Genomic DNA, 12,284 nt, shown 5'->3' with positions numbered 1-12,284 from the left:
TCTCATTCTCTCTCTCAAACAAATAAATAAAATCTTTAAAAAAAAAAAAAAGAATTCACAAACTCAAATGCCTACAGACCAACACCTGGGCCGCGTGTAAGCAAACAGTCCTGAGGTTCTCAGACGCAGGAGTTGTGACAACCCGGAGAACCCACCCCATCCCTGTAGGACTGGGGTGCCCCGAGATCTCTCCGTGTCTCCAGAGAAAATGGAAATCTAAATTTTACATGACATTTTCTTAAGAGGTGTCACTTAAAAAAAAAAAAATTATTGTGGCCCACACGGAATACATTGCTGGTGGGAATGAAGATTTACGACCCTTTGGAAAGGAATTTGGCAATATCCAGCAAAATTGACCCTTGCATCTTAACTCTTCGACCCCCAGTCCCACTTCTACAAAGATGCTCTGGTGCAACACTATGAAATTATATGTGTGAAAGATGTTCCTTCCGAAGACTGTCCGTCGAGAGGGTCTGTGTGAATATATCCCGGAGCACGACATAGCAAAACCTACACCTAGGCAGTTGTAATGGACTGTGTCCACTTACAATTCAGAAGAACACACACAGTATGAAAACTTCTGTGTAAGAAACAGAACAGGCCGCCTGGGTGGCTCAGTTGTTAAGCGTCTGCCTTCGGCTCAGGTCATGATCCCAGAGTCCTGGGCTCAAGCCCCGCATCGGGCTCCCTGCTCCGCGGGGAGCCTGCTTCTCCCTCTCCCGCTCCCCCTCCTTGTGTTCCCTCTCTCACTGTGTCTCTGTCAAATAAATAAATAAATAAAATCTTTTAAAAGAGAGAGAGAGAGAGAAAAGGGTCTTAATCAAATGACATGAAACTCCCCTGCTGGGGTCCCCAGTGGCCAAAGAGGGCACAATGTGACCATCGAAGAAGAAAACGGTGACTCGGTAGGGAAGCCCACCAAAGACAGAGAACTATATGCATGCATAACGATACTACAAACAAAGATGATCTCGCTGGTCGATTCTGGAGGGCATAAAGTCACCGCCCAGAAAACTGATCAAGGACAAGCACCAAGCATTCATTCTGCCTGTCCCTAGACACCACTTTTTAGGTCAAACAAATGGGTGACGAAGAGCATTCATTCTTCAGGAAAGAGTCACAGCTAACCGACATAGGAGGGGTGACAGGTTGGGAAATCGCCACCTTGCAGTCCCTACTGGGATGGTGGAGCCGGTGGTTTCACCGGCCGGCGCTGAGCCTGGCGGGGCAAGGACCGACGGGGAGTCCTCGTCTTTCAGGACAGAAATGTGCATTTGCAGACAAAGCCGACTTGTAGAAACCATGCCACACCAAGACAGATCGTCAGCAGCTCCTCAGTGTTGCCACACGTGGGATCCTCGCTCGAGTGTAACCGTCCCGCAGTTGCGTTCAGACTTTACCAAAATCAGCATCTAACAAGGTGGGCGGATTGCTTCCAATCCATGTTCCTCTCAGGCCTCTTTCGAAGCCATAATTCTCCCCTTTGTCCTTTTTCTCCCCCCCAGGAGGACGTTAGTTGCTCTGCTGAGTTTCCCATATTCTGGGCTTTGCTGGTCATATCTGGACAGTGCGAATCTAACGTATTCCTCTGATCCCGAACTTCCATAAATTGGTGGTTAAGTTGAAGAGCGGCATTCAATTCAGGGTCAGCGTTTCGGCGGTCATGTTTCACAGGTTGGTGGTGGTGGCATATTTTCACTCTGCCAGGACACCCAGCCGGAGGAGCAAAAACAGAAAATCCCATCATCTAACAAAACCAACCAATCCAAACCCAGGGACAAACCATGATGCCCGAAGTCCCTCGCGGTACCGGCATCTCTGAAGGGAAGGAGGCAAGAAGCCACATGGCAACTAACTGGAGGGTCTAAACGCAGAATGGCAACAACAAGCTCCTCCCCGGGGCGCGGAGGGCTGGCCAATCTGAGGACAGCGCTGGGATGTCCTGCAGGGAGGCCCGGAGGATGGAGCTCTAGCGGGTGGGACTGGCCTGAGATAGCCCAGCGCACTCAGAGGGAAGGCCACGTGAGGACACAGGCCTCGCTGCAAACCAGCGAGAGTCCTCAGCAGAAACCAAACCCTGCAGAACTTTGACCTTGGACTCCTGACCTTCAGAACTGGGAGAAAACAAATGTTGCTCATCTGAGCCACCCTGTCTGGGCCCTGGTAGGCAGCCCGGCAGACACAGCCCAGAAGCTCCTCCTGGGGCGAGCCCCACATGGAGGAGAAGCTTCTAGCAACAGATTCCCAAACAGATGGGACAGGGAAGAAAGAAGCAACAGAAACCCCGAGCCCAGAAAAAAGGAGGTAAGGTTAAGAACCAGGGAATTTCCAAGTATGGAGATGCTTCTCAAACATCATGAATACAACAGAAAAGTAAAAGGAAGGGCAGTCCCCAAAAACAAGCAGAGAAAGGGGTTAGGGTGGGGTTCAGAGAACACTTCAGGGAGAGAGGACAGGGGACGTAAGTGACAGAACACAGACAATGAACTGATGCCAACCAGATGCATCCTCTTTAAAAGATCACAACGATAAGCTGCTTATTTCAAAATAGGCTAAGAGAAATTATTAAAATAATCCGAGATACTAAAAAAATAAATCAGGTCCCCAAAGAGTAGTTTGAGGATGCCTTTTGAAACACAATGACTTTCATAAACTCTGACCAAATAATATCCCATCCCAATTTCTTGGAAAGAAAACATTGTTTGTGCCGTAAACACGAAAATGTTCATTTATGTAAAAAATATTAACAGTTAAGTGGGTTATTAACAATTATCTGAAAAGTACATAATCATTTGTAAACAATGTGTGCGGGCTCAGTGCTCACCGCCTCCCCCCTGCGGCCCTGCGGGTGGAGCCCTCCTCCGCCCGCCTGTGGGGCAGCCCTGTGCCCGGAGGGGAATCACCACGGAACTGAGGGGGGCAGCTCCCCTTCTGACCGCCACAGCCGAGGGTCTGAGACCCTGCCTCCCGGCCTCACCCACCCCAGGCCGCGGGGCAGGAGCCATCACGGAGGGACAGCGTCCCGGGTGCCGGCACGCGTGGGGACAGGACACGGCCTCTGGAAGGGAGACACCTGCGGTGAGGGTCTGGCCCAACGTGAGCATCCCAGTGGAGGAAGTGATGGCCCGGCTGGGAGCAAGAGTGTTAAGTCATGGGTGTGTTCACGGTTCTGAGTCGTGACGGAGTTTACCTTCGTACACAGCCCTGTAACTGCGGGACTCCAATCACGGACACTCGGGTGACAAGACCCCGTCCTACTGCTTACTTGCCCTGCCCCCTCCCCACCCCCCATCTGTTCTCGTGGGATGGCAGCGGCCCAGGCGAGCCCTGTCCTACGGGGGGATGGGCAGCCTTGGCTGCTCATGCGGGGGCCGGCAGGTACGGTCACAGCACAAGGTAAGAACCCGCCCTACGTGGGGCGCCTGGGGGCTCGGTCCGCGGAGCAACCAACTCTTGGTTCCAGCTCAGGTCGTGACCTCGGGGTCATGATCTCAGGGTCGTGAGGTCGAGCCCTGTGTCAGGCTCTGCGCTCAGCGGGGGGTCTGCTTGAGACTCTCTCTCTCCCTCTCCCTGTGCACCCCACCCTCCATTTGCACTCTAAAATAAATCAATCAAAAAAAGAAAAAAGGACACGATGTACGTGGAAACCCTGCTGCACAAAGGACCAGTCTGCTCCTTCGTATTAACAGTGTTTTCTGGGCTGTTATGTGGTATTTTTGTTTTTGTTTTAATTTAAGCTCTCAATTTCCATTGTATCACCGCAGGTTTTCTGGTTAGCCCTACTTTCCCCCCAAGATTGTCTCCCTTTAAATCCAAAACCAACATCGCCAGTCAATATTTTCCAAGCTCCAAACGGGGGCATAACACAGTACAAATACCTGCAGAGGAGTGAGCGTATACCCCGCATGTTGTATGGCTCTGAAAACGAAAACTATGACTTCATAGGTAAGGGGCCCCAAGGCCGCTTTTTTTTTTTTTTTTTAAAGATTTTATTTATTCATCTGAGACAGAGAGAATGAGAGAAAGAGAGCACATGAGAGGGAGGAGGGTCAGAGGGAGAAGCAGGCATGCGGGACTCGATCCCGGGACTCCAGGATCATGACCCGAGCCGAAGGCAGTCGCCCAACCGACTGAGCCACCCAGGTGCCCTCCAAGGCCGCTTCTTAGTAAGATGATTGACGCGGCGCCTACGGCTGTCTGCATCTTGCACCACGTCACACATTGGAGACACACAGAACTTCCTAAAGAATAATTTTGATTTTCCATCTATTAGGATTTGGTAAAGCACAGCACATCTTCAAAAGTTAAAATTAAAAGCGTGGCTGTTTGGGGGCGCCTAGTGGCTCAGTCGGTTGAGCACTCAACTTGGTTTCAGCTCAGATTGTGGTCTCGGGGTCGTAGGATCGAGCCCCATGTTAGGCTCCGCACTCAGCGGGGAGTCTGCTTGGGATTCTCTCTACCTCTGCCCCTCCCCCTCTGCGTTCTCTCTCTAAAATAAATAAATCTTAAAAAAAAAAAAAAAAAACCATGGCTATTTCAGTAGCACATGGAGGTGAAAGAGCATGGCAGTTCTAAGCATTTGGGAATAAATTCCCCTTTTCTCGCTAAATCCACTCTGAAAGGTGCACCGTGAGGAGATCACGGAAACTCAACCCCACCAGGTTTGTCAGCTGACATGGTGGCCCGTCCACACTATGGGGCTTCCTAGCATTTGTCAGAAGTGGTGTAAAACCGTCTGGCATAGAAACGCCCTGAATAAAAAGTGAAAAATGATCACAAGACAGTATTTTAGCATAATCCTCCTTTTTGGGGAAACATCCCCAAGAATATGTGACCAAACATCCTCAACAGTTACCTCTCAATGGGAGGGAAATGTGGTGAGTGTATGTTTTAACTGTCCAAATCCCTAAACTTTTAATATATGAAGTATGTAGCTTTTTTCACTTTGGGGGGGAAAAATGGTCCGACATGTCAGGAAACGAAAAGCAGAAAGCCAAGGCTACTCACCCCCAAACTGCCCGCAGTTCCCCCTGCCGGGCTGGCTTCGGTGCCAGGACTTGAGGGTGTTCTTCCCAGCAGTGTGGTTTCCCAACTAACTGGCGCTAAATTTGTGTGCAACTTTATATGGACACTGCAGCAAACGGCCTGGGACGCTTGGCTCTTTACCCTTCGTCTAAGGGGCAAACTTCCGTACGGTAGCCAAGGTGTGCAGTCAGCCTCAGTGTGCACTGGCTGGTGAAAGGACAAGAAAAATAGGTGTGGACAGGAAATATTATTCAGCCTCCAAAAGGGAAATGCTACTGTTGACGTGGATGAAACTGGGGGACACTGTGCTCAGTGAAATAAGCCAGACGGACAGTAGCGCATGGTGATATTTCTACGTGGGCTCTAAGCGAGTCAAACTCCAAGAAAGAGAGTAGGGTGCTGTGGGGGGCAGGGGGGAGGTGTCAGGGCGGCCAGGGGAACAGGGAGGAACTGGTTGCAGGGCACAAAGCCTCAGCTGCACACAACAAACGGGTTCTGGAGACCTAACAGAGTGCGGTGACTAGTTACTACTACCGTGTATGCCTGGAACACGCTGAGAACGGATCTTCAATGTTCTTAACTACAGAGGCGGACACGGCGAACAGCTTGGTTTGGTAACCAGTTCACGTGTATCAAGTATCGTGTTGCACGCCGTAAACGTAAATTTTAGTTGCCCATCACACTTCCAAGAAGATGGGAGAAAGAGTCATCGTCCCATAAAATGATAGTACCTGGCGTTCAGTGTCTGCTCAGTTTCTGCTGCACGTTTGTTGGACGAGTCACGGTTTGGTCGTAAAGTGTCAACCTCCCTTCCCTGCAATACTGCAGCATGGAGGGGACCTCAACAGGCCAGGGCAAGTTGGCCACTGGTCCCTGGGCACCCACGCCTGCCACCAGATTAAGCTTTAAAACGCTCCTGACCCTTCAGGGGCTCCCCACCACAGCCCACCGCACCGCAGGGCTCTGCCCCCTTGACTTGGAGCCTTCTCCCCCCCCCGCCAAGTGGATGCAATCCCTGCTTTCAGAGCAGTCTAGTTTTGATCAGCTCACTATGGTCCTAGCGCTTTCTGCAGCTCCTGGACCACCCGTCTCCCCATCCCAGAGCACGCACCTCAGGACGTAAGTAATCCCTACCCACATCGTAAAAAGGACTACTCACCTGCAAAGGTTTTCTGCTCTGCTTCTTAGAGGAAGGCAACTGAAAACCCACTATATCCAAGGTCCCCCCTCCACTTCCTGTGGCTGAACAGACAGCACCACAAACCCCTATTTAATTCTGTGGATCCCACCAGGCAAGGTTCCTTATTGTGCACACTTTCTCTCCTCTAAGAAATCGAGCTAGAATAAGTGGACAGAGGCAGCTGCGAACTACAAACTCCAGGAGGGAGACGCTCCCCACGATCCCACCCTCTCTAACCACTTTCCTCCCCTCCGGATCCCTCAGGAGGGACAGGAGGGGGCAAAGATGACCCGTGCCCTCACAGCAGATTAGTGAGGGAGACAAATCGACCCTTCCACCCATGGCTGAGGTGCAGCTGTGTGCAAACCGCCACGGGAGACCAAAGGGGCATTCTGGGGCCTGCACAGAGCTGCAGGTGGGGCGGCTGTGGGCAAGGGACCCCAAGGGCGGTCTGCAGTGCTCAGGCCCACCTTTTACCCCAACAGGGCTCCCAGTCTGGAAGAGGGAGCGGGAAGGGTGGAGATGAGCTTCAGTGCGGGCTCAGCACCTGCCTCGCGTTGACTCTGGAAACAGGCAGGAACCCTGCAGCCTAACACAGTGAACGGTGTCACCAGAACACCTCAGGTGGGTCCCACGTGCACAACTAGCAAGTCAAATGAAAACTTCAGCCACGTGCGCACCTCATTTCCTAAGATAAAGTGATGGTTTTCACAAAAGAAATGAGAAATTCTCACTTGAATTGCTTTGTACACATGCACTTCGGAGCCCAGAAACCAGTTCTTTGGGAGTTTAACGTATTTTTGCAAACCTCTGCCCTTCCCCAGATGTGCGGATAGCAGAGAAGCCACCGTACGCTGAAGTGGCCACAGGACCCCATCAAACTGCTCTGCAGACACTCTGCCCTTCCTGCATCTTACCAGTGCTCCACACTGATTTTGCTGAATTGTGACAGGTCACCAAACAGGATGAACCATCCAAAGGAACCAACGCTCCAGACCCAAACGCGTGAGCCAAACCGTCCTCGTTCTTACAGCCCGTGCTCTGACAGACTCTTACGCGTCTGCATTAACTCAGCAAGGGCACAGGCTTCCAATGCAAGGCTTCCCTGTTACACATCAGATTTCAGACAACTGAGGGGAAAATGTCCCCCACGTGCATAACCCACATAGAAACGGACCCTCACAGGGAGATAATACATGCTAACGATTCAGTTATTTCCCAGGGAATACTAGAGATGATCCAGAAAATCCAGACAAAAAAAACCAATATATTTTGCAGCAAATTTTTCTTTCAGTAAGACTTGTAAATTCTCCCCCACCCCATATTAAACAGGTTAAGTGAAGCAGCTTCCAAATTTAACGGTTACATTTCAGATTCTGAGTAGTCACGTCACGCTTGCATTCCACACAGGTCACAAACACATATGCCTTCTGTTAAGTATCTGAAAAAGCTTTCATCCCAGTCAGGGGAAGAATCTTTTCAAGCCCCAGACTTAATCTGGTTTTGAACCGAATATAGCATAGTGTATACAGCAATTCAAATCTGTAAGCAAATCTATAGATACATTTACTCAATATTGAAATTTACTCAATTCTATCCTTTGTATTTCATTTTTTTCATGTATTTAAGCAATCCCTACCTTTTAGGTAGGAAGTAATCATTTAAGGAGAAATGGACATCTGAAGAACTTTGGTAAACTCAACTACAGCAGTGCTCTTATGAGCAAAATCGTTTCAGACTCCTCCAACTGCTACAGTATGGCGTCGACGGGGCAAAATAGACCCAACGCATTTTTAAATGTGGAAATCATACAAAGATAAATGGTTTCATCCAATGAAACTTTTGCAATGTTTCACGTTTACTGAGGAGCCATTCTAAGGTCTACTTTTCTGTTTAGTATTTGTGTCCTTGAACTGGCCACAAAAATCCTTCAGAAAAAAGCATCAAAGCTGTGAGGTGTCCAACTTAAATCCTTCGTGTTTTAAAGCTTGGGAATACTTGAAAGCAGCGGGTAAACGTGGAACATCTTTCTAGAATACCAATTTTACATTAAACGTGTAACATTAAAACAAAAAGCAAATAAATGCATAACTTACACTCATTTTTAACAAGTATTTGAGACTTCTGTCAAAGTTCCTCTCATCATTTGTATGGTTCGACCGGACTCTGAAAATCTCTACATCAGAGCACGGTTACTTCTGCCACGAAATAACAGCAACTGTGACTCTTAAAATGCCTATCTGGAAAGTCTAAAACACGCGGTTTTGTTCTGACAGGTCACAGAAGTCTCAAGCTCTTCCCCAGGTGACACCACCTAGTCAACAGGCAGGTGGGACAGACATTATTTTAGCTTAACCACACTGATGACGTCCACACCTCATTAACTTACCATGCTGACACCTGCCCTATCACTTTTGTGAAAGGATTCAAACGTACAAGAAACAGACATAAGAATTTAACTTGCAAGCCTTCAAATTAAGTGAGAATAGCAAAGGCAATTTAAACAGTAACATGGCACAACTTTCCCTGTTAGTGGTTTTAAAATGCTTACCAAACAAGGGAGGAGTTCACTTGCTTAGATATTTGAAATACAACTTTATTCTGATTCTAAACGAAAAGGAATGGGAATGACAGTGACAACGAGGTTTCACCACTGGATATTGTGATGGGACTATAGCAGTCTCGTATCTGAAACTCAGGAAGGAAACAACTGCGTTCCAAAACAGCTAAATATGCAGGTCCAAAAAATGAAAGTACTTTTTAAACTGCCACATTCACTCCGAAGCCCATTCATCTCCTTCAGCATCCCAAAGATTAAGCACATGTTCTGCTCAGCTATATAATAAAGTGGCAAACACGCTGCACCACTGACATCACAGGACAGTTGCCTATAAAACTAGACTTCTGACGCTGGGCTCCAGCTGCACGTTCTCACAGGTCATCATCTTCATCCGGGAGAGCAGTTGTCTGAGCAACCTAGGAAAGACACAACGCGGAATACTCTCGATTAGAGCCATCAGGAACACAAGACGCCGAAACGGACCACATGGCTGGGCACTTGAACACCCTACCTCTAGATCGTGCTCGTACTGTGCTGCCAAAGCTGGGTCCATGACAACCTCTGGTGGGGCAAGAGCGGGCATGGCGACAAACTCCAAGTTAGGGTCTCCAATTAGTTTTCTAGCAAGCCACAGGAAGGGCTTTTCAAAGTTGTAGTTACTTTTGGCAGAAATGTCATAGTACTGTTTTAAAAAAAAAAAAGTAAAATTAGTTATTGAAAATCTACTTCTTGCTAGTCACTTGGATGTTCCAAACTAAAAAATTCTTCTGATCCATACCACGGATGTTTACAAATCCCTTTAACGGACCTGTTATTGTAATTTCATTTTTAACAGAGCAATAATGCAGTAAATGATGAATTTTAAAAAACTTACCTGAAGATTCTTCTTTCGGTGGAAGACAATAGATTTTGCCTTAACTTTCCTGTCCTTAATGTCCACTTTGTTGCCACACAGCACAATAGGGATGTTCTCACACACTCGTACCAGATCTCTATGCCAGTTAGGCACATTCTTGTAAGTAACCCTTGACGTGACATCAAACATTATAATGGCACACTGGGCTGAAACAAAGATTGAGGGTAAGAGTTACACACCTAGGATTTCCTGCACAGACGAGGAATGCTAAGGAGCACGGACCAGGCATCAGGCCATCTCTATTTCTGCACTCCTTCTCAAGGTCTCTTCCAAGTCTAAAAACCTTAAAATCACGAATACACAGCAAGATTTGAAATCCCATATTCTATTTAAGTGTGAATGACCAGCTTGCCCTATCAAATCTCTCTCCTGTAATACTTCATTAATTCTGCCCCATCCCAAAGTCCAAAGTAGATGATAAATCAGCCTTCCAGACAACTTGTCTCCTCTACTCTGAGTATCTAGGACCTATTCCTCAAAAGATCCTAAAATGACCAGCTACGTCAGAATACGTTGTTCTTTTCTCTAAGAACACTCAAGTCTACACACCGACCTAGGAGAAAACCAAAATGCAATTAACACAACAAACCACAAAGTACGTACGACCTAACAGCTTTCTAGCTCAACGTTTTTTAGGGAAAAAGTCTGTTATTTGCGCACAAAGATGGCAAAAGTCACGGAGGAACTCCCGATGCTTCTTCAGCACAGGAGTGAGATCCCCGGAGGCGTTTTCTTTATGCAGCTTTATTCGCGACTCTGAAGCCACCCGGGGAAGAAGAGGAAAAGCCCCAAGTCCCCCGAAGCTGCAGCAACAGCTCGCGTGACGCCGCCCGTTCCGCGTTCCGAGCCTCCGGGGCCAGCGCGGTGTTCGCCGCGGCGCCGATCGTGACACAGCAGCCCCCAAGCGCCCCGCCCGCCTACCTTGGATGTAGTAGCCGTCCCGCAGCCCGCCGAACTTCTCCTGGCCGGCCGTGTCCCACACGTTGAACTTGATGGGCCCCCTGTTGGTGTGGAACACGAGCGGGTGCACCTCCACGCCCAGGGTGGCTGCAACGGAAGCACGGCCGTGAGCCCCGAGGGGGCGCCCCCGACCCGCGGCCCCGGCGGCTGCCCCCCCACGTACCTACATACTTCTTCTCGAATTCACCCGTCAGGTGACGCTTCACGAACGTCGTCTTCCCGGTGCCGCCGTCGCCGACCAGCACCAGCTGCGGGACAGCACACGTCGGCGCGGGGCCCCCGCCACCCGCTCCCCGTGGACCCCGCGCGCGGCGCCCACCCCCCGGCCACGTACTTTGAACTGGACTTGCGGCTCTCCCTGGGCAGCCATGGCGCTGGTGCTGAGGAGCGGAGAGAAAGACGTGGGGCCGGCGGCGCGGCGGCGCGGCCGGGGAGCCACATGGCCGGGCCCGCCCCACGTGCCGGGGCCCACAAAGGGGCGCCGGGCGGCCAGGCCCCACGCGCGCACACCCCGGCCGGGGCGGGGGCCGCGGCGCGCTCACGGCGGGCGGCGGGCGGCGCTGGCCCGTCCGCGGGGCCTGGCGCCGCGCCCGCGAGGGAACGAGGGAGGCCGGGAGGCCGGGAGGCCGGGCGGAGGCCGGGCGCAGACCGGGGCGCGGGGCGGAGGCCGGGGCCGCCCCGCGCCCGATCGCGCGCCCCACTCTCCACGCCGGGCCCGCCGTCCGCCCCGGGGCCGCCCCCCGCCGCCAGCCCCCGGCCCACCGCGGCTCGCGTCCCGGCGCCGGCCTGCGGCCTCCGCCGCGGGGGGAAGGGGAGAGCCCGCCGCCGCCGCCGCCGCCGCCGCCGCCGCCGGGGCCCGCGCAACCGCCGCCGCCCGCCCCGGATCCCAGTCCCCCGGTGCCCCCGGTGCCCCCGGCCTCCGAGCCCCCGCGGCCCCCGCGACCCCCGGCCCGGCCCGGCCCCGCCGCACTACCTTCCAGAAGCGTCTCCGGCCCGTCTGACTGAGGGCTGGAAAGATGGCGGAAGCGCAATTCAAATGCCCGGAGACGCAGCCGACGCCGGCGCGCGCCGAGGGAGGGCGGGGCAACGGCGCCGCGCCGCTCCCACGTGGCCCGGCGCGCGCGCGCACGCACGCCGCGGGCTCGGGCGGCCACACCCGTCGGCCTGGCGCGGAGGGAAAGACTCGCGGGGCGGCGGGCGCGGGCGGGCGCAGGACGCAGAGCGGGCGCGCGCACGCACGCCGGCCCGCGGGGCCACGTGCACCGGCCCGGAGGGCGGGTTCCCGCGCGCGCATGCGCTGACGGCGACGCGGCGCGCCCTAGTGCGGCCGCGCCGCAGAACTGGGAGGAGAGGGCAGGCCCCTTGGGCGGGAAACTCGCGGGGAGCGGCCCACACAAAGCCTCTGGGCCTCCCAGGCCGGGAGCTCGCCGTGCGAACGCGGTACAGCGGTCTCCGGGCGGGCCCCCTGTTGGGTGCGGGCCACGCCTGCGCCCCAGGCCGCTTCCACATCCCCCTGTCCACGCCACCCACGCCCCTGCCCTGCGCCCCTAGCTCCTTTTCTCTCTCGCCGCAACCCCAGGCCCTTCCTCCCGCATCCTCCTCCCTGAGCCCCCCCCCTCGCGCCCACTGCCCACCTCCCCGAG

The 12,284-nt window shown here is 52.7% G+C and overlaps 1 protein-coding gene across 1 annotated transcript; it reads right to left on the bottom strand.

Annotated features, from left to right (window-relative positions):
* Window positions 1-8,780: 8,780 nt before the first annotated feature.
* On the bottom strand, window positions 8,781-11,751 carry RAN (RAN, member RAS oncogene family). Its single transcript, XM_081802435.1, has 7 exons — window positions 11,615-11,751; window positions 10,976-11,021; window positions 10,805-10,889; window positions 10,603-10,728; window positions 9,640-9,827; window positions 9,277-9,447; window positions 8,781-9,181 (listed from the first exon to the last, which is right to left on the bottom strand). The coding sequence occupies exons 2-7, from the start codon at window positions 11,009-11,011 to the stop codon at window positions 9,137-9,139; spliced, it is 651 nt and encodes a 216-aa protein (XP_081658561.1). The 5' UTR covers window positions 11,012-11,021; window positions 11,615-11,751; the 3' UTR covers window positions 8,781-9,136.
* Window positions 11,752-12,284: the final 533 nt, after the last annotated feature.

The sequence above is a fragment of the Leptonychotes weddellii genome, chromosome 13 (assembly GCF_054177405.1).
Source record: "Leptonychotes weddellii isolate Sample4059 chromosome 13, ASM5417740v2, whole genome shotgun sequence".
In the NCBI taxonomy this organism is placed as follows: domain Eukaryota; kingdom Metazoa; phylum Chordata; class Mammalia; order Carnivora; family Phocidae; genus Leptonychotes; species Leptonychotes weddellii.
Note: the sequence above shows the minus strand (reverse complement) of the source record. Positions and strands in the feature narration are given on the sequence as shown.

What these genes read in the sequence shown, in the direction of transcription:
- RAN (XM_081802435.1), bottom strand. Translation starts at nt 11,011, where the DNA reads ATGGCTGCCCAGGGAGAGCCGCAAGTCCAGTTCAAA. An exon ending in ATTCGAGAAGAAGTATGTAG is followed by an intron (nt 10,729 to 10,804) that starts GTACGTGGGGGG and finishes CTTCCGTTGCAG; the next exon opens with CCACCCTGGGCGTGGAGGTG. An exon ending in ACCGAAAGAAGAATCTTCAG is followed by an intron (nt 9,448 to 9,639) that starts GTAAGTTTTTTA and finishes TTTTTAAAACAG; the next exon opens with TACTATGACATTTCTGCCAA.